General features: G+C 35.9%; 1 protein-coding gene across 1 annotated transcript in view; it reads right to left on the reverse strand.

Moving 5' to 3' along the window:
• GABRB1 (gamma-aminobutyric acid (GABA) A receptor, beta 1) overlaps window positions 1–23368 on the reverse strand; it is a 274431-nt gene that overhangs the window by 164571 nt on the left and 86492 nt on the right. Inside the window, exon 4 of the mRNA XM_004681311.1 lies at window positions 2060–2280. Coding sequence (XP_004681368.1) covers window positions 2060–2280 — 221 coding nt within the window. The remainder of the gene's footprint in view (window positions 1–2059; window positions 2281–23368) is intronic.

The raw sequence follows: 23368 nt of genomic DNA on the forward strand, positions 1-23368 counted from the left end.
TTTTCTGGTGAAGTCTCTCGCCGCCCCTGAGCCTCTGGCCTGTACCCCAGTTCTGTATGCACAAATAAATAAATCTTTAAAAAAAATTACATAGGTAACAGAAAAAACACAACTTATTTTTAGCATGTGAATCATAAAGAACTTTCACTATAGCTCTGTAATTAGGTAGATTTTGTCTGTAATAATTATCAATACACTTAAAGGAATTGCTACTTTATCTCAACATTGTTTGAGAGATTTTTAAATCAGAGAATTAAGTGGAGTTGAGAGTTCTCAGTGTACTGAAAGAGTGGAGAAATTAAAAAGATTTTATTTTGCCCAAATCTGGGATGTTCTTCTACTGTACAAATAAACCCATAGCTATCATACAGTTAACCAATTATTAGGTTACCTTCATATGTTACATCATAGATATATTTTTTACTTGTATATTGTGAAAAAAATACAGCTAGTGTACACCATAATTGTAAGATTATTGTTCCTAACTAGAGTTTAGCTTGGCATTGGAGGCTATTAGGAGGTTTATGAACATTCTAAAATAGCAGGAATATTTTGGCTTTCATGAGTTTTTAGAGACATTGCTTTCACTAATTTCTCAAATGGATCATACCAAAGGCTAGAGGTGACAATATAGGTTAAAGAGCCACCTTCTACATATCCTATAAAAACAAGTCACAATTCAGGCATTTCTTCGGTAAAACTAGAAACTAATATGAATTGTAGCATAACACTTCTACAGTTATTTCTAACCATTTACCTGATGGCTAATAACAGACCTCTCTAAGGAAACAATTCATTTTTCTATCAAATCTTTTTTTTTAATCTATGAATTTCTGTACCAGTCCTTAAAAAATAAGTAAATAAGTAAAACAAACCCACTATGATATAAAACACTGATGATATAAACTGAAAATAACAAATAAATGAAGATTTATCATGCTCAGACTTGGTAATTTTAAAATGTTAATTCTCCCCAAGTAGATAAAGTCAATACATTCTCACTTATAATCTTAGCAGTCTTTTTGGAATTAGAAATCAACAAGTTTATTTTAAGTTATAGGGAGATTCAAAGGACCTAGAGTATTCACAAACTTAGCAAATGCAAAGCTGGGGGACTGTCACTACTTTGACTTGATGGCCTACCATATAGCATAGCACTAGTAATTAACATAGAGTGATACTGTCTAAAGATGGACGAATTAGAACAGCAGGATAGAATTGAGGCAACCGAAGAAGAAGTGTGAAGTACAAAGCAGGCAGGGGACCCAGGCAACTCTGGTGAAGTATTACAGGTGCTTTGGTAGTGGCTGTGGCATGGTAACATTCCCTTGAGAGGTCTGAAACTATACTCCTACATCATACAGTGTTGTAAACCAACACTTCCTTAACAAAAAACAATGAAATAGAAAGGAAAACCAAAAAAGTAACCCCTTTAATTATCCTGTCAAGACATCAACGCATTATGATGGGAAAAGAAAAGTCTTCTCAATAAATGATGCTGGGATTCTATAGAGGAATTCAATTTCATGAGGAATTAAACTGACATGAGACCAATACTAATTTACTGTGGATCATATATCTATGTATAGAAACTAAACAGAGATTTAAGGGAATAAAAATGCTATGAATCTTTTTAAAGGCATTAAAAGTATTCTACTTATTCAAAATGGTGTTTCTAAATCCCCTTTCATAATTATGTAGCTATACTCAGCTTCTAGACCACACTGCAGTTCAGTCTGGTGGCTCTAAGATAATCAAGTGATTGGCTAAAAAAAAAAAAAAATTCTACAACAAACAAAAAAATGTGAAGTATCTTGGCAAAGACATATAATATATTCTTGTTACTGTGTTTATTACTTTAAGTTTGAGGCAAATAATTCACTTACCTTTGATGAGTAGAGTGGTCTAGATTTAGCTCAAAGTGTTCCCAATGAGATTTTCTAGTTTTTAAGATAATTTTATTATTCATATAAAACCTCAGTATATTCCCTACTTGCTTTTCTTCACTCTGCCCAATTTCAAAAGTCAAAAATAAAACATGCAGCACAAAACTATTTACCGGAGTCCATAGAGAACTGTTCCATCAGGATGCAGCCGGATCATTCGATTCTTCACTGTAACTCCATGCACAAATGACTTCTTGTCATTCAGAAAGTAGGTGTCTGGCACCCAGAGTTGGTCGGCTACCCTGTTATCTAGTGTGAGGTTTAGTGGGATTCCGGAATAAGAAAGCCTTTTGTCTTTCCAAGACTGCTGGAAATACATGGTGAGGGTATAATCCTGTGAAATAAAGAAAACCCATAAAGCAATTTTAGTATCATCATCATCATCATCAGCCTACTGTACCTCAGTCCTGCTGTTCCTAAAAGTTATATTTAAAATGTTGAAATTTGCATAACTACAGGGCAACAATAGAAGTATAAGAGCCATAAACAAATGCTTACACAGGCATTTCTACCAGTACCCTTGCAACAATCTGAAAGTCGACTATTTCTATTGGTATCATCTAGTAAGTTATTTTGGGGAGGGGGATCTGGGAAAATCCATTTAATTGAATTTAAGACTTGAGATCTCATGGGGGAGGTCATAAAGGGAAGTTGTACCAATAGAGTCATGTTCAGAAATTCTACCTCTGGATATTATACTTAGAACACTATTTTGAAGGAGAATGTTTGCAAAATATAATAACTGAAAATGGATGTGCTTAAAAGGAGAGGATGTTTTCCAAACTGCCCTTTGAGTGAATACTGCTTTTGCCTTATAAAGATCATTAGTTTCCATTACCTGAATCCTTCTAGCAAATTGCAGCTTACCTCTCAGTCCTGAAAAGTAGATTATAAAGCACATTTGGATGGAAATATTTGGCCTGAGAACTGACATTTGTGGTGGGACTGCTCAACACATCCTCTTTTACCTCATTCCTATTTTGTTTCAGGAATTGTTCTGTTGTTCTAAGTTAAGATTTGTGTTTCTACTTGATGCTGTTTCTTGACCTTCTGGAAAACATCATACTAAGAGCATGCATTTGCAGTTGTCTTTCTACAGAGGGTTCTCCTGGCAGGGAAAGACAAGAAAATTTGGGCTCTGTAATAAAAGGATCATGTTACAGAGGAGGTGGATAGAGATAGTTTAGAGCTTTATATGTGGTATGTTTTTAAACAATTCTATTAATACAAAATCTAATTGCCTATTTAAAGATAATAAATGGTAGTGGTAAAGTCATAAGACCTTTAAGATGTGGGCTCCAAAATAATAACAGAAAGTTCACTATTGCTTTTAAAGGACATTTATCTGTCAATGATGGTTTTTAAAATGCTTTAATAATGGCTAAGAAATTACTACGTAAGTCCTATGCACAGTGCCTGTGTACTACAGTTGAGGCATACACCACTAGTTGAAAAACAATGATTCAACTCATACCTCATGTCTAGGCAAATTGCACGTCATTGTGGAAACTTAGGAGGATATTTATGAATTTCTAAAAAGTATTAAAGGGGAAGAATTCTGGATGATGAGTTACACTGTTCTATAAGCACTGTATTCCAAAACCTTTACACTACTTACTGTTTACTCTGAAACCATCTTGCAATATGTAATTCAGAGTGATTTTTTTCTTATTTAATGATTACTTATAAAAATCCATGTTAGAGGTCTAGAACCTCCTTCTACTTTACCTTCACCTAACAACAAAAAGAACCTGCAGGATTACATACAATAACCTTCTCTTCAGTAACTACTACTCTCATTTCCATCATTTAAGTTCTTAACATCATACATTTTAAGAGAAAATAAAATGGATGGATTCTGGGCCTCCAAAAACACATTGATTCTAAGGTCTACCCCATGTAGAATTATGCAGCCGTGAATAACTAACTTAATGTCCACTACCTTAGGCACTTCATTTCTAAAATAAAAGTTGTAACACTATACTGGCTTAGCAACAGCATCTTAGAAAGTGAACATGAAGATACCTTGGAAAACCTAACATGTTTATATATATATATTTAACACACACATATATATCATCTTCAATCTGTCGATCTTTAAAGTTTAGTATTATATTTACTAATTATTTTGCATGTTCATGTTCATTTTCACAGTAGTTCAATTTAAGAAAACTGCTTATGAAAGAACTGTAAGCAGAAAGATCCTTTGGCCAAGAAAATAAACAGCTGTCTATGATCAATTGTAAGTCTTGCTGTTGGATCTTACTTTTAATTCAACCAGTGTAAGACAATTAATTGCTAGACAAAAGCATATTATTGTAAACCTTACCATGGGGATCAACAATATCAGCAATGGAATACATGTTACAGTGCTCTCACTAAATACTCATTAGCCAGAATCTCATGAGTGCAACAGTGGATTTCCTTCCAGTGAGATGATGGTGTGAATTCCTTACTCTATAGTTTTCTCAATAAAGTTTTAATATAGGATGGGGAGAAACTTATTATTGCATAGTACAAAGGACTATAATGGCAAAATAGTATTCTATTAATAATGTCTATATTTTAAATATGAGTTTGTGGTAAGTCAACAATGGAGAATAGAAAGAAGAAACTAATATAAACATGAGTACCTGTGTGCGTTTGTGGATGTGTGCAGACCTTCACCTCCCTTTTGTTTCTGGTAAAGAGAGAGCTAAATGCATATGCTGAGATCTTTGTTCAATAGAACACATTGAGTCAATGTTAACCAGAAGTTATATATCGTTATTCTAAATTACAGCAGCATTATTACCCTGTTTGTAATAAAAAAAAAATACAGTGAAAATGTCTGCATGTTAGTATGTTACATTTTCAAGTGGGTGATGGGGGACAATGTTTTTAGAATGTTTCTTCTCGTGCTTTTCTGTGATTATTAGCCTATCCTAGGATCTGAATCTGTAATACACAGAAATATGAACATATGAAATTGGTAACCTTAATAATTTTTTTAATGTAATGACAGTTGTGCTGATAGTGATGAATAGTATGGAAAGCCCTACATCACAGTAATATCTCCCTTTTGTGCTCAAATCTGTATTTTATCAGATGCACTACAATGTCTTTGCCTGGAGACTGCTCTGTCTGTGGGTTTCATAGTCCTTCCTAATTATTGACACATTTTGTTCTCCAAACCTTATGAGTTAGGCAAGTTGTCTCTGAGAGAATTCATGATTTACATGCCTAAGAAATGATTGGATTTTAAATGAGTTATTCTTTCCATTTGCACCTTAATATAAATATTAACAGTGACATCTGAATAAAGCCTAGACATTATTTTGGTATAGCTTATTTTTAGATAGAAAAGAAAGGCTAAAAATTGCTGTAATTTGTTCTCTCACACAACAGATTTTTGATTAATTCTTCGTTAGTCCAAGGTGAAAGCACTCCAGGGAGTATGGAAAATTTTTCACAAAGAAATGAAAGGTATTAATACTTTAACCAAGAACACTGAAATCATTTTTCTTCCAGACATATTTACAAGTGTTCAACCAGTTTTCTCAAGTGTGCAAGCTACTCCTTGAGAGGAATAGGACATATTTAGAAATAATGGGCCCAAGGGGATTCTTTGACACTGAGGCAAATTAGTGGGATTAATGGGTGTGAGATTGCTAATGAAATTGGTCAGGCTAATTCAGGCAAGAGAGAATTTGATTCACTGAGGGAAAGCAAGATAGAAGAAACCATATCAGTAGTGTTCAATTAAACTTCAGAAGACCATCCTTTTAAAATATAAATGTATAAAAGAATCAGACAACACTCAATAATAAATACAAAGCTTTTTCTTTGAGCGTAAAGTCAACTTTCCTTTTAGATCAGAAGTTTTAAACTGAAGATGACTTTGACCCCAACGGGTCTAACAGCTGGAAGTAATGATTGTGTTTAACTAGCATCTGTGGATAGAGGACAAGAATGTACCCCAACAATGAACAACACAGCCTCCCCCCCCAAAAAAAATAATTATGTGCCTCAAAATGTCAGTAGCGCCAAGGTTAAAAAGTCCTGGTTTAGATGAAAATATCCTTTATTGTATAAGTAAAATTAACATTTCTACCACTAAGGTTTTATTGTAACATATCCTAAAAGTTTTTTGTTGTAATTCTGGCATTAGATCGTTTTTAACTTCCACTTGACCATAGCAAAACATTTGATAAAAATCCATTAATTATCAGCCCTCTCTGGTGGTGCAGCAGGTTAAAGCTCAGCACTGAGAAGCTAATGCCACTTCCACATCAGTTCGGTTCCCGCCTGCCCCGGAGGTATGGCATGGCAGACCTCTCCTGGCCCACCCACTGCTCCCCTCAGCTGTGTACTTTGTAGATCTGCCTGTTCTGCTCCCCACTCTGTCTCTGGTGAAGCCTTTCGTGGCCCCTGAGCCTCTGGCCTGTACCCCAATTCTGTATGAACAAATAAATCTTAAAAAAAATCCATTAATTATCTAGCATCACAATTGGGAAAAGAATTAAGTGTCTCAATCAAATATATTAAGGCATGTGTTTTACCAGGGTAAGTGACTTCATATTAGGTTGCAATCATGAGAATCTCTTATTAGTTACCTTCACAATCAACAGACTAGTTTGGTAGTGAAAAGGCAACATACAGGTTTCCCCTGCTACCTAGAAGTGGGTCTCATCTTGTGAAACCTGTCATGAGCTGATACAGTGTAAAGCAAAGAAGCAAGTACCACTGACTTCCACATGGAAAGTTTCTGAGGGATCTTAGAGCCAAAAAATATTCTACGAAGTCTTTAAATAACATTAAAATCAAAGGTAGCATACATAGTTAGTAAAAATAGTAATGACATGGTAAGCACACTTTACAAAACAGTTTCCAGAGGAGAGTGGTGGTACTTCCCTCCCTGCACTACGCATGATTAAAAATGAGGTGTACCAATCAAAATCACCTCCCAGAAATTTGCTATTAGATAAAATAACTGAATCAGACTGTAGAAGCAAGTGCAAAGTCATGACATAGAACTAAGGATGCCACTAAGAAGTGGTGAGAGTACAAACTATGACAAAGAAGAAAACCACCTGTGGGAGAGAAAGAAAATGGTGAAAGATGCAGAAAACAGCTACAACAGGAAAAGTTGGACACTATTAGAAAATAAATATCCAAGCTTTCATATTTCTAGTTTTTGTGAGGTCTAGATGTGTTTAATTCCCGAACCTCTTATGTACCCTCTATGTTCTCTTTGTGCTAGTACAATACCACCTTCCTGGTGCTAACATAATTCTACCCTTTTTTCTTCCAAAGAGAAAAAGTCATAGTAATGATGCTGAGCAAATCTATATAATTATCTCATGAAAGAATAATCATTATATTTAAAAAAAACCCTAGAAGACCACATTTTGTCCATCTCTCTCCTTTCAAAAACTAAAAAAAAAAAGGAAAGCATTTTAAGAATCTGAGACCCATGTTAAATCATTCAAAAGCATGTTTGGTTTTATTAACCCAACCAAATAAGGAGAGCAAAGGAAAATATTTCAATCAAAGCAATTCCCTAGCAGGCATTAGCAATTTCCAAGAAAAGTCACCAGAAGACCATCTACGCTAGCAACCAGTAGTACCTTTCACCAAGATAGAAAACACACATACACACACACACACACACATCCCTTGCATGTCATGAAAACAAAATTTTGTAAAAAAATGGCTGAATACATAAGCTGATTTCAGTTGTAATAGAAATGAACCACATAACATCTGTTTCTAATGGGACCTCTTGCTTAAATAAATGTTTTGTGTATCAGTGTCACATTAATGATATTCTGCTGTAGAAATTCACCATTGGGTCTAAAGATTTACTGTTGATTTTTAATCTTTTATCTTAGCATCTAGTATTATGTTAACTATTGTGCCCACTCCTTAGCTACGTTTTGTTATGATAGCTTTAATATACATGCATTCTCTGTTATTCCTGCTGCCAAATCCCATGTCCTTATTTATTATTAATTTTTTCTCATCAACTGCAGCCTGATGCTATGCCTCAGAGAACATAATCTTCTTTTACCTTCGCCTCATTCCAAATAGCCCCCATTTGGTTTATCCATCTGTGTAGTCCTATTTTTTTTTGTCAGTCTTGTGTTCTGAACAATTTTGAAATTAATCAATGTGGTGCATGTATAAAAATATTGAGAGTTATGGGCCTATATCAAATGTAAGTTATCTAAGGAAATCATGCCTTGTGATATATGGCACATATATGATGTTGACATGATAACTGGAATTTGCACCTATGTTCTAATGTAGTGAACTGCGTGAGACTCACTATATGAAACTATGAGACTGCATTAACCTAAGAATGTCCACATTTGTAATCTGGTACCCACTGTAGAAGCTGTAGAGATCTATTTTCTTTAAAGATATGAAAACAGTTTGCTGTACAACAAATCCAATTTCTTAAAATGGATAGTGGCTAAATTTATATTTCACACAGTGAGTTAAAATTTCTCATGTTCTAGTATCTAAATAATCAGAAACTCAACAATCAGAGATCTTTCAATGACAAGATTTAGTGAAATGTTGGATGTAAACCAGGAAGTTTTCTATAAACTCCTGAATCAAAAATGCCTTAGGTTTTTAGAATGACTAATTGGTTCTGTCAACATTTAGTGATTATTTTCTATATTTAAAGAATTGTTTTATGCCAGAGGTGGAGGAGGTAAATTGAGTAACTCATTTTCCCTGCCTACTTCAAAGACTCATAAGCCAGTGGGTGAGACCCAGCATTGCTTTTATGTGATCTGCCCAACTATCTGGAGGCTTCTCAGATATTCTACTGTGTGTATAACTAGTTTTTTGCTTGAAATACACTCTATTTTGAATACATAGGCTGGTTCCACTTTCTTCATTGGAAGTTCCCTACTTAAGGAATCAAGATTCTTGAGTAGGGTATGTTTATCAATCCCTGACATTAGCTATGAGGATAGGTAAGTCACACAGCACTGAATATGTAAGATACTGAAGGTATGATTTGATGGCATTTTGAATGGAGGTTAGAGAGAAAGAGCAGCAGGGATGAACCCCAGGTTTCTATCTGAATGGATAGATAGCAGTGAGAATCGTTAAGATTTGGGGCTGGGATGACTAATTTATTGGGCTGGCTTGTGTTGTATGTATCAGTGGTCCTTGTGTGTGGAGGTGCTGCAGAAGTTGTTATGGGCCAGAATCGAGAAAAAAGCTGAGAGAGAAATAGCTCTGTGAGTCATGAGTGCTAGAAGCTGTAAGAATGGGTTAGCTTATGATGGAGGGGCAGTAAGGAGCGGAGCAGAGGATAGTTTGAATCCAGGAAATTTGAATCCAGGATTAATCACTTTTGCATTCCCACAACACTTCCTACTTCAATTGTAGTACTGATCATTATATCCCAGTGCATTGCAGGGGCTCAAAATATTATTAGTTCAATGTGTATTATGTACTCCTGTATGTTTCTGGGGCACTTGAAATCAGCACTAAGAATGTTAGTACAAATTCATTACATTCCAATTTCTGAAAACCTGTCCACCCTTAGATAATATACATGGGAACTTAGTTAGCTAAAGTAATTAATAATTCAAGGCTGGTCTCCAATACTCAAGATTAATGGATTAAATCCCACTAATATAGGTATTTTACAAATTTCAACATCATAAAAAATAGAGTTTAAAAGAAATTTACTCTTAAGAAATTTCTACAAGTTATTAGTAGTCATATTTTGAATTTACCAAGTTTCATTGATAGTTCCAGCAATAACCAAGTTGTCATTTTGGCGGTTTAAAAATACTTATACTAAAGAAATAAGAATGGATCTCTACTTAGTGTGATTTGGAGTTCATTTATAAGTTCATCAATATTCAAAGCTATCACTAAAAATTTAAGTTGATGATTAATTCATCAGGAGGTTAGTTCATAAGCTTCACTGACATTTAAAACCACAAAATTAATTGCATATGACATACTAGTTTTTTTCCATAATTCTTTACCTTAGGAGATTCACAGAAAATTAGGATTTCTATAAATGTTTCTTCAGTATCTAAAAAAAAAGCTGAAATAAAGTGGAGTAAAGTGAGATGCTTTATTTCACTAAACCATCTAGTGGAATGTTCAGATTGTGTTGCTTTTGACTGTCCATCCTGAGTTGAATGATGAAAGACATGACCAGAATAGTAATTAGCATGCAGTAAACATGGCAAAGAAAGAAAGCCAAGGTAGCTACAAAGTAAATTCAGCTGGGAAAGTCTACTAAAGTCAGAATTAAAACAAAATGCTAACAAAATGCACACTACTTTGAAGACGTGAAAAATATGATTATTTTCCACCTGAGAAGATAGTTGATTTTTTGATCTTGTTACAGAACTTAAAAGAGCATTCTCTAGCACAGTCCAGGTCAGGTACTATTTTGTTAAAGGAGAATACGATCTTAGGGTTTCTGAACTTAAAATTAATAGGTTGGAAAAGGAGGGATTATTATGGGATACAGTACTATACTGCTCAACAATCATGTATTTTTGATAGCTGTTAGAACTGTCATTTTCCTCCCCAGGAAGAAGCCCTTTGGCTAATTTTCATTAACAGTGTTTTCATACTTTTAAGAAGAAGACAGATTTCCATCTAATTATCCTAAAAAGACTATAGACAATAGTTTCTGGGGAGCCCTGTGAACACAAAATAGACTGGCAGCCCACTTTTAATGCCTAAATATCAAATTTATCATATTTACTCTCTTGTTCCATCAAGTTTTTTGTACCATCTTGTTCTGGTATCTACCTTTTCTTTCAATCTTCTTTAAAAAAAAAGATCATTTATATATACTACTTTTAAATTAATTATTAGCCTTTTCCCAGCCTTTCCCTGTTCATTTATTTTTTGTTTATTCCTTGTATCAACCTCACTTTCAACAGCCTACTTTCAGTAACCAGTTAAATTATATTTTATTTTATTCTGAAAGATTTATTTTTTTATGCATACAGTACTGGGGTACAGGCCAGAGGTGCAGGGGTGGTGGAAGGATTCACTAGAGACAGTGGGGAGCAGAGCAGGCAGATCGGTGCTGTGCTTTAACCCGCTGCATCAGGGAGGGCCAATAAACAGTTAAATTTTATGTTTGCTCACGCTCATTTAATTGTAGGGGAACACATATGCACATATATGAATTTTTCATCAATTTTAAAGATTTATATTCACTTTGTGAATCTTAATGACATAATACTGAAATTACTCTAGATCAACAGAGTAGATGAAGAAGGTCTGTATGGGTATTGACTAACCGTCCAAGTGTTCAGATATCCCCAAAAAGGCTGGTGCCCCAAGATGGCGCTTTCTGGCCAAGGCAGGCCTGGAGCATGTGACAGTCGGAGTCACTTGCAGGCAATGCCCCCAAGAGGTAGACACAGCAGCACGAAACAACAGTCCAAAGGTCCAGATGAACAGCACCTGATGCTGGAACAAGCAGTTGCAAAGGGAGCAGCACAGAAAGGCAGCGCTGCACCAGCCAGTGATGTTATTTGAGGGCCCAGGCAGCGGCCTTCCGTGCTCTTCCAGGAGATTGTGGTGCTAGGCCACAGGCAGGCCAGACTCCTAGCTCTCCAAAATTCTTCAGCTTTTCTTTCTTTGGAGGTAAAGTTTCTGGGAGCTGCTTCTTTTCCAGTCCGGTACAAAGTCCCAGGAGTCTAGGCTGGCAATTGGCATCTCAGGGACCTGGGACGGCGCCTGCACTTCCCTATATCCTCTTGTAGGTCCCCCACCCCCAGATACTTCCTGATTGGATAATTCAAGCTGGCGGGAGTGTGCTGGAGGGGCTGCCCACAGGCAGCGACTTTTGGCGCCAGCTGGTAAACCCAACACGTTTTTGTTTGTTTGTTTTTTTAAACTGTTTTGCACTTTACACAGTAGTGAGAAAAATGCCAGCTTTGCCCTGCAGCCCCTTCTGCAGGACCCATTACCATTTAGTAAGTGCTTTCTGCAGGTTTTTCCTCTCATTTATTTCTCACAATCCGTTGTTCATCACTGCCCCAGATGATTCTTCAGAAGTTAACTGAGGCAGAGTCAACATTATTGTCGTCTAGAAATCCTGAAGGAGTACACCTATCACAATTAAGTATAATTTCTGTATGCTATTTAAACCTGACAACTCTTAAAACTTTGTAACTTTGGATTTTTTCCTTTTTGTACAAAGTTACTCTGCTTGAAAAGGCCAGAGCTGTGACTTGAACTCAAGTTGTTGACTTTAAATTCTAGTTCTTCCCACTGTATCAAATATTGAACAATGATTTAAGCACATATCACAAGCACAGATTTTTCTCATAGGACATAGCTTTTATCTCTTGCCTAAGGCTGACTTCTGCCTTGCTTTTCTGGCTGCCAATTAATCATTAGTATTCAGTTCTAGTGTAGGCATTTTTAGTTCCTGTGATGTTTTATCCATGACCTCCTCTTCATCAGTCAGGGATGGTAATGAACACGCTGCCATGCTCTTATCTGTGTGCCGTTGACATCTCCAGAACACAGAATACAATCAGTTGTTCATCACTGCCCCAGATGATTCTTCAGATGTTAACTGAATCAAAGTCAACATTTTTGTCCCCTAGTAATCCTGAAGGAGTACAGTATCACAATTACTTTTTTTGGTAGAATGGCTTTTATATTAAAGAATCTGGCAAAATATTTTACCACTTCCAAGAAAAAGGTCTCTTGAATTCTTAGTTATGGTGGTAGCAACTATGTTTCTCTTGCTAGAAATTATTTCTAAGTGATTGTAAGAAGTAAAACAAATTCCTTGAATTACAATGAATGTGCATGATAATGTTCTAGCAGTGGATGAACATATGGTGGTTGATGGCTTGGGCTATTATGCTTTATTTCTGTGCTTCTACCATTTAGATGAAGAAAGATGAGTGAAGGAGCTTTGGACCCTTGGTCCAAAACAGAATCATGTCCCCCACACCTAAAAGCTGTCCTGCATCTGTACCGCTATTCTCAGTTAATGGTATTATCATCTAACCTGCTGATCAAATTAGAAACTAGGAATCTTTCTTGACTCTTCCCTCTCATTCACATTGCACTTAAAATAATAAACCCTGGCATTCTATTTCATAAAAATAGCTCCTTAATCTGTTTACAGTTGTGTCTGTCCAGCTTGGCTTTTATCATTTCTTAGCTGCTTCACCACAATGATGCCGACTAGTCTTCTCTTAGTCTTGCTCATCTAATTCATTTGCTGTACTGTTGTGTTTTTAAAATTGCAATTATGATCATGTTGCTCCATAGGTTAAACTGCAATGACTGCTCAAAGTTATGAGGCTAAAAGAGATTCCCTAAGGGCAAACAACATGATATTCTGTTACTATCTCTTCTGCTGCACCTCTTGTGTGCTTGGTTCCTCTCTCTCATGCAGCCATGCTACTCTGCACTAATTTCCTCAAATACATGGTGTTTTCTCTTGCTATGAAATCTTGACCTAAGTACTTACTTCTGGGCTCTTGTCCCTCTGCCTGGCTTCCTCCTCTTGATATAAGACTCAGCTAGGAAGTCAAGTTGTACCTTTTCCTCCCCATTAGATGCCAGAAATATTGGATTTGGCCCCTCTACAAGTTCCCATTGTACCTTTCATGATAGTCTGAAATATTCCATGAAGAAATGGACAGGGGGCTTTCTTCTATTTCCTCCTCTAGACATTGGGCTCCATGAGGGCACATTAATCTTATTATTCCCAGTGTTAAGGACAGAGCATGTAGTCTACTCAGCTATCTTTTGAACAAATCAATAAATGTTTTAGACTGAGGACAAATCCAGAGGCAGGCATCCAAGTTAAAAGACAATTCAAAATTATAATAGAGGTAAAGCATACTAGGAATATAGTAGAGGTCAAAGGGAATAGGAGGAAATAAGACAGAGGGGATAGAGATGAAATATGGAAGTAGAAATGCTAAGTTGTTTCCTGTAGATAGGGGATGTGACGAAAAGAATGCAATTATTAAAGAAATAGCAGAATCTAGGGGAAAGTTGATATATGGGTTGGATGATAGTGCTTGAAGTAGAGATATAAGCATTGTGGCTTAAAATGGAAGCGAGGAGAATCAGGCACATAGATTAATGAGCCCTTAATAGTCAACAAAATGACTATGGGGTTAAATGAGATTATCAAAGTGAATTTAAAAATTGAGGGAACACATGGGCCTGGGAAAGTTTTCTGCATCTCACACTTTCTTTCTCCACTGACCAATAGCCAAAATGCTTTCTAATGTGAATGCAGAGTGATTGAATATTATTACTCAGAGAAGGTGAGGAGTGACTAGGAATAATCTAAGTATCAAAATTTATAGCTAAATCCCCAAACCCATGATAACAATATTCTAGCTGAAAAAAATGTGTTCTCATATAAAGGGCATGATGCAAATGTTGAGTAAGATCCACTTTAAAAACTATATAATTTATTTTTAGTATGCCTCATTCATTCTTGAGAGATATATGTTTCAGAGTTAGGTATTAGCAACAAAAATGCCCTAAAAGAAATAAATAGCCTTGAACAATTAAATTGTTGTTTGGTCTCACTCCAGTGCATTCCTTTTAAGTATACTTATATTAATTTAGTCATATTTCAAAATTTACATGTTTTCAACATTTTTCTAACCACATGAAAAATCACAGAGAGGCCCTTCCTGGTGGCGCAGTGGGTTAAAGCACAGCACTGAGAAGCTAAAGCCACTTCTGCATGAGTTCCATTCCAGCCTGTCCCGGAGGAGACCACATGGCGTGGTAGACCTCTCCCGACCCGCCCGCTGCTCCCCTCAGCAGTATACTTCATCAATCTGCCTGTTCTGCTCCCCGCTCTGTCTCTGGTGAAGCCTCTCGCCGCCCCTGTACCTCTGACCTGTACCCCAGTTCTGTATGCATAAATAAATAAATCTTAAAAAAATCACAGAGAATCTTGGCTTGCTAACAAAAAAAATGAATTTGGGGATCTGAAGAAGTAGGATTTAGATCTATGTGTAATCGTCACCAAATTAAGTTTTCAAAAGTGAATTCTTTCATCTAGTAAAATGAATAGAATGGCAAGATTAACAACTCTACACTAACTGTACATAATTATTACTGGGACAAGTTGGATGGCTGACTGTGAGTTTGAAGAGCACTGCTCTGAAATCTAAATGTTTGATAAATCCTTCCAAGGAGATTAACAAGCTGTTAATTCTTAGATCATAATTTAAGAAATTAAATTATGTATTCCCCCAAGATTCTTCAAAACCCTAAGTGATCAGTTTATAAGTACTCATTAGTCCTATACAGTTTGTCTCCGTTTATAATGTTATTAACTCTTACACCAGTTTTTGTATTCCTTTCAGTGCAAAAAAAAAGGGGGGGGGAGTAATCCTGGAAACTTCTCTTTTATAGTATTCATTATAAAGCCTTATTTTCAAGAATACTGAAAGAGAAGATGAAGAGTGGATTTGCACACTGATTTATAAAACATATAACTGAAGAATACTGGAAATTGAATAGACTAGCCTGCTCTGATATGAGTGGAAATCAAGAATCAGCAAGTAGTATGGCCACTAAGTTAATATCTACAAGCATAATGTGGAACTTTATTTTTTAGAGCAGCTTGAGTTTCCTCCAATTCTCCACACTTCATCTGTAATCATTATTCCATTCTGTACATGGGACTGAAGAACCAGAATGGCCTTGGATAAAATATCAGAGCACCCTAGGGAAGGAAAAAAGGGCTGTGCTGATGTATTTTTCATCTGCATGGGCATAAAGCAATGTATATTGTAGAAGAGTGTTAAAATCTTTAAGCAGTTTCTCTTGCACAAGTTTGAGAAGTTATCTATGAATGAGTCAGCCTGGGAGTTGCCATAGCAACAGTTCTCATCCCTTTGAATCCAGTGAGTCCCCTTCTGATGATGCCACTGAAATGCCTTAGTTTCAGGAGGATTTGAATTCCCATTACATTTAAATATTCATTATGTTATATATGCATTCCTTGATTTTGCAAGGTAACCTGACAAGAAATCATGTTTTAGAGAGCTATAAATAGACACACTACGTCAAGCTGGTTGCTTCCACAAGATGAAAGACACATCCATAAAAATCCTTCCTGTGCTCACAGAACCTCTCTCTCCCCTCCCCCTCTTCAGAGTGTAAGTATGTGTATATACAGTGTCCTTTATACTTGAAATATCTGAAGAGGACACTCTGCACAGCCATCATGAGTCTCACTTTTCAAGAGAGTGGTTGAAAATGCTTGTGGGCTTGTCACACTGCAACTGCACATGAATGCAAATGATACTGTGGTTTAGGGCAGTAACTCTGGGCAGCATTTGTGTGGCTTACCAATTTATATTCAGGGCAGACTGCTAGACAGAAAAAATGACTTGTATGCTTGTAGTTGCCAAACCTCCAAAAAGAGAAGTCCAAACTCACCTTTGACAAGCCAGATTCTCAATAATCTTTCCCAACCTCCCTCCTAACTTCTGTTCTCGCTTGACTACCTGGCCACTCAGGTGTATCCAGCTGCAAATTCAAAGGGATATTCATTATTTCATTGTTATTGTATTCTCTCATGTCTGTTTTTGATTGTACTTTCTGTTGTCCTAAAAGCAAAATCCTACTTACATATTAGGTTCAAATGACCCCCATTTCTTCAAAGATGTACCCAATCCCCACTCCAAGCCAAATTAATCTTTCCTTTACTTCTACATAGAATAACTGGAGTGTAGGCTAGAGCTGCTGGGGGTGAGAGTGGATTCACCAGAAACAGACTGGAGAACAGGCAGGTCGACTGACATACACTGTTGTGGGGAACAGTGGGCGAGACACAAGAGATCTGTTGCACTATATGTGGGTTAGCTCTCTGACTGGGGATTGAGCTCATGCCATAGTAGTGATAACACTGAGACTTAATGCCTATGCCATCAGGGAGGCCTACTATTCTCTTTGTTACTTTGCTACTGTCTCTAACACAGCATTTAAACAGTCCTCTTAAGTGTGGCCCTGATTTAACAATTCATTTGTCTCCCTTGTCTATGCTTTTGAGGGTGTGATGTATGTCCTATTCACTTTGTATTCCCACAATATCTGGTGCACAGACATCAATAGATGTCCACTATAATTAAACATAATGATGTGAACTATCTAAAACATTGACACTGTGTCTCAGAAAAAGTCACCTGAGAAGATTTTGGATTCTGATTCTCCATGACATGATAGGCCAGTCAACACTCTTGTCTAACTCAGAACACATGAGTTCTCCATGTCAGAATCAGCTGAGTTATCCACTGATGTTTTGTGAACTGTGATCATTTATCTGAACTCCATTGCTGAGTTGCACTATTAAAAGCCATGTTTCATCAAGATTAAAACACAAGATTAGGAGTCCTGTAAATCTGATTCTATCCAAGCTTTGCCTGTTAATAGCTCTGATCCCAAATAACTTAAGCATTAGGAGGCTCAGTTTCCTTTCATTAGATTAGAACTAATTGAGATAATAAAATAAGAGGCTGAGCATAACACTTTGTCTACAGTTATCTTTAACAAGTTGTCATTATTTCTATATGTACAACTCAGAAATACTCTGCAAGGTCACTTTATTTCAGTTGTTCTCACAATACCATTAGGCATACTCTTTGTGACTGTTGTACTGTATGTGAAAAAGTTGTCCAGGGTTGTGCCATAGCTACAGCTTTGTTCAAAAATACATAACTGACCACACTTTGGTCAAATGACTTCCTCAGGCTAGACACAACCCTGCTGCTAAGGAAGCACTTATATTGAATGGGTAGAGGACTATGAATGACCTGGAATATCCATTCTGTGCATTATGCATACTTTATAATGCATAGAGACTCTCAACTCAGAAAGGGAGACCACTTAGTAGCACAGGGAAGAAACAAAGTTTCACAGAGAGAAAGCTATAGAATATTAAAGAAACCAATAAAAAAAGAAACTAAGAAGTGCTTACAGATAACATAAATGCAGTAAGCACTTGGGTCACCTGAAAGGAACTGTTTAGGATCTCTACAACTCTCCCTGGATCTAATTCCTGGTGAAGCCCAGCTGTGTGGGTGCTCAGATGTGCCCTTATGGATGCCCCCATGTATCACTGACTCAAAGAACAGGACCCATCTAACCTCTTTACAACCTGAAAGTGCCTGTCTTAGGATCTCAGTACTATTGATTGAGAAATATCTACTGTTTGAAACTTACTGCCAGGCAATCGAGTAATTATCTACCAGTTGGGTTTTTTTTTTTTTTTTTTTTTTTTTGAGTAGTTATAATACTCCAGGGACTCTGCCAGGACTTCAAACCTTAGGGAAAATCTGGAATTATTTCCTGCTTGTTCTTTGCTTCTCCTTTGTCATTCCACATTTATCTAGTTCCTATATCTACCATTTCCTAGACTTTGCCTTTCATAAGGCAGTGTGTATGTTATTTAACATGTCATGCATAGTGGCCAGAATAACAGGTACTTATTAACACTCTTGGATGTTTACATTGATGAATAAATTGATCAAGCACTACTAAAGGTAAATTATTGGGGACACTGATAAATTTTTTGAAGAATAGTAGATTATTTTTAGCTATGATATTGTAAATACCTTTTTTCAAGCTTATGTTAGTTTAGCATATAAATAATAATTTTTGAAGTTCTACATCTCTGAAAGTTCTATATTACCCTTTTTTGAAGTTTTTAAATCTCATTAATACTTATATTTATTTTTTTCTAAATAATAATAACTATCTCCTGAAATTCTTAGCATCCTGGAAATGAGGACTTGAGGCAAACAACTCTGGAATTTCATTGGAACTATTAACTTTTGATACAATGACATCAAAAACACAATGATAAACTTATAATCCACTTGTCCCATTCTGACAAAGACTATTATTCTGAAGTTATTATTTCTGAAGGATTTTGTGTTATTTAGTTGCAAAACTTTATTATTTAATGGATTTTATAATCAAATCCAGTAACAAGGGAATTCCTGAGAAGATTTTAACAAGAGAAATAACTAATAAAATACTGTCAAGTTACGATTGGAATTCAGAAGAGAGACTCGAACTAGTTTAGTACCTTCATTTGAGGTATGAAATATTTTGGGAATATTTACAAGAAGAGAGGGAAATATTTTTTGAGCATTTTCAATGGAACTGTCACTTTGCTATTCACTTTTTATATATCATCTCATACAGTATTCTCAGCCATTCATAGAAGCAAACATAATGATATAAATCTTGAAATGGAGAGAGATTAAAAAGGCTTAATGTAATATATACACATTAATTTCTAATGATGCATACTTGAAACATAAATTTTTAATGCAATGTTGCATCAATAAAAAAATAAGATTAGAAAATATAAGCGCACAAAAAGCAAATAAAAAGCTAGTTGTAAGTGTTTAGGTTGGGTCTTAAGTCCAGATGTACACAACTTTAAACATGTTCACTTTATATTATGCTTCCTATAGTGCACTGAATTTTGGTCGTCCCCTATGAAGAGTCATGTCCTAACTCCCAGAAGTTATGTATAGACCTTTCTAGGGAAAAAGGTCATTGCAGTTGTAATTGAACTAAGGAACTTTATATACGTCACTCTGGGTTATTCAAGTAGGACCAAGTCACTTGGGTCCTTGAAGAGACTTCCAGAGGGACACACACAGAAGAGGTGGAGATGACATACAGATGAAGCCAAGTATGGAGTTAGGGAGGCACAAGCCAAGGAGCTTTTGGAGCTGGCAGAAGATGGAAGTGACAGGGAAGTATTCTCCCCTAATGCTGAAGACCTCCCACATCTTGATTTCAAACTTTGGCCTCCAAAGTTTACTCTTGAAACATCATCCTCCAGGGATGTGAACCAGTGGATTTTCTACTTTTCTTTAAATGTCCAACAGGTATTTTAAAAACCAAAGACTGTAGAAACCCATAATTTTAATGTATTCATGGAAAACCCATACTAAGTTGTAACTTACCATCCATGCAATCTTTTATACACACTGAACAAATACTTCTATGTTCTAGGGACCTTTCCATTTGGATCTTTTCTGGATTGCTCACCTCAATGCAACAGAGTCATAGATTAACCAAAATTTCCTTGGTGTATGGGTATTTTGATTCCTACAATTTCCTGGATCATATTAGTTTTTGCATTCCTTTGTGTATATATATACATATGCTAGATTGAAATAGGTTGTATGCATTTTAGTTGAAAGGTCTAAAGTTTAATTTCCTTTGTTGGTTTTACTTCTTCATGGTTCAAAGTTTAGCAAAATCTGCAAGAAAACTGGTAAAATAACAAAGACTTATATTCTTCTCATTAGACAAGAATAGTTGACAAGAATTTGTCACAGTTTATATTAATCTGCTTTTGAATGGCATATAAATATTGTACTAGCTCATTATTAACAGCGAATTTTGTTTAGTTTTTAAAATAGCAATGAATACTTTGAACTAGAAAGTCAATCAATTTTGTGGCTATTTCTAGCTGACAGTACTCTATGTATTTCAATGGATATCTATATTAGACATATTAGAGAACAACAATATATATAGCATTTCATTTGACAAAAAATAATGATTATAAAATTGTGCCTAAGAAACCTCACCACCTGGACATTCTTTATTCAGTCCTTTAAGTGGCTCTGTTAGCTCACATGCCCTCATGCTATAAATCCATTCGGATGTAGACTGGTGAGCATGATATCTCTGCTACTTACCAGACCACATTCTATCTGTCTGTCTGTCTGTCTGTCTATACATCTATTCATTTTTAAATATTTACTTATTTATTTGTACATACAGAATTGGGGTACAAGCCAAAGGTGCAGGGGTGGTGAGAAGATTCACCAGAGACAGAGTGGGGAGCAGAATAGGCAGATAAACTAAGTACATTGCTGAGGGGAGCAGCAGGCAAGACAGGAGAGGTCTGCTGTGCCATGTGGGTCACTTCTGGGGCGGGGATCGAACTTGCACTGAAGCAGCTGCGCCCAGGTTGCAGCGCTGCTTCCTGACCAGTTGGATCACCAGGGAGGGCCACATTCTCTTTTTTCTTAAATCAAACTAGCTATTGGTAGTTTTATTGTGTAAATTTCATGTGTTATAACCCCACCCACTAATTATTAGCAAATAGGAGATAAAATTACCTAGTGCTTATACTGATAGGTTAATCAGCACTAATCCTTCCCAATGATTAGTCCAATGAAAACTATAATGTAATCTTTATTTATAGCATCTTGCTAGTTCAATGGATTATGTTTAGAAAAGCTGATTATTAACTTTTTATGATATATACACTGATATATTTAGAAGAACACAGTGTCTATAATTTATCCTCCAATGCTTCAAAAAATTGTGTATATGGGTGAAAAGAACAACTATTGGAGTAAATAGACAAATGTAAACAAAATGGGAACTTTTGGTATTATTTTTACATTTGTGTAAGTTTGCACTTATATCAGAATAAAAAGCTACATGATGTATTTCCTGCTATATCTATCAAACTTATCTTTAAAGGAATTCTATTTCATTCTAGTATGCAGACATTTGATGAATATATCTTTATATGTTTTTAAACTTTCTACTTTAGAGTTTATCAAAGGGATTCATGTGTATATTAGAATAGTAAAATGATGGGGAAGGGCTGCTTTTTCCCCATACTTTTATTTTTAGTTTTGGTAGACATTCTTAACACAGTAACACACCATTTCCCCCATTCTCTTTATTAATTCAAACACTACTAACTTATGACTATTGTAGAATAAAATTTGGTTCATATACACATCTTTTCTTTTCCACAATATAATTGTGGCATTACTTTCTTCAGTTGGTAATCTTTGAAACTGAAATGTTTTCTTATATCCCTATCACTTATTTCCTACACATTTCTCTTGACAGTATAAATTTAAAAAAGAAAGAAGAAGAGAAAACATTATACTTAAATATGGAATTCTGATTCTATAAGCTATTGAAAAAAAATGTTTTACTCTGCTGGATAAACCATCTAGATGACAAAGTTGAGTCCTTAAATAGCTTCTGATAGTCAACCTTATCCAAGAGTTCAGTAATTTACATAGGTTCATGGAGAGTTGATAACATAATAGAAATATAAATTTACCATCAAACTCCAGGTATTGGTTCTTTCATTGTATCCAAACACTGCATGGTTCATTTGAAAATAACAAATAAATATTCCCTACAGTCACACAACAGCAAGTTTTACTATTGCCTCCCTAAAATTGTAGAATCAGGCAGTGGTGAAATCTAAATCAATGGGCTACATTATGTAAAACTGACTTGCACTCAGAATTAACAAGACCCTCCAGAAGGGACAATGGAAACTGAGCAATCAGAAAATGGCCTGTTCAGTTTTCTCTCAGACAAAGGCAGCAAAATCTTTGTTTAACACTAAGCACACAGAACTTTAAGCCATTAAAGTATTAAAAATGAAATGATTTTGCAAAAGTGTAGTCATATATTTGGTTTTATACCAGTTATCTGTCTTACCACTAGTCGATCTTTAGTATGAAGAATGCTTGAGCAGAAAAATAGGAACAAACAGAACTGAACTTTGATGACTGAGCTATCCTGTACTTAGGATTAACCATTAAATGGTTCTAAATACATTTCTGAAAACTTGGAAATGGGTTGTGCTAAATCCCTAATAAAATGATCTGTCCCTCTGGCGTTGGTAGTGGCATCAGAGACATCTGATTGCTGAAGGGACCACCCTGCTAGGAAAGAAAACTTCTGTCCCTAGGCTGCCTGCCATCTAGAGGAGCCAAGATAGAAATAGGAATGATTAGCATAGCTGTTAAACTGACTGTGGAAAACTTCACAAGGCCAGGAACTGGAGGTAGAAAAGTTAAAATTAACTTCAAAAGAATTTTTTTTAAAGTTATCTAAGAACAATGAAAAATTCCACACAGGCATGAATCCCTGCCACACCCCAAGAATACTATATAAGGATACTCCTTGTTCTGGCGAAATGCAACTCTGCCCACTTATGTCTATGCAGGAATCTCTTTTCTTTAATAAACCTGCCTTATTATATGCAGATTTTGCCTGTTTGTGTCTTTGCATAAGTCTTTTTCCTTAAAGAAAATGCCATGTTTTGATAGTTGCAGGGTGCTGATGAACAGGAAGCAAAATTCTACTGAAAGTTTCTCAAAGAGAACCCAAGAACCCCATTTACTGAACCTCATAAAGTAGACCTGTTTTCTGTAATTACAGTTGAAAGACAGTAAAACCTTTCTTGGAACTAATTTTCTGGGATACATAGCTAGTCCTTCAGTCAAGAAGTATTTAAGCTCTTATTGTGTGCTAAACACATTGCTGATTGATAGGGATGCAAACACAAAAAAAGTCCTTGTCCTTTTGACCCTTAAAGCATATGAGTCCCTGCCCTTCTT

This window comes from Condylura cristata, unplaced genomic scaffold, assembly GCF_000260355.1.
Source record: "Condylura cristata isolate star-nosed mole 26May11 unplaced genomic scaffold, ConCri1.0 scaffold00012, whole genome shotgun sequence".
Lineage (NCBI taxonomy): Eukaryota > Metazoa > Chordata > Mammalia > Eulipotyphla > Talpidae > Condylura > Condylura cristata.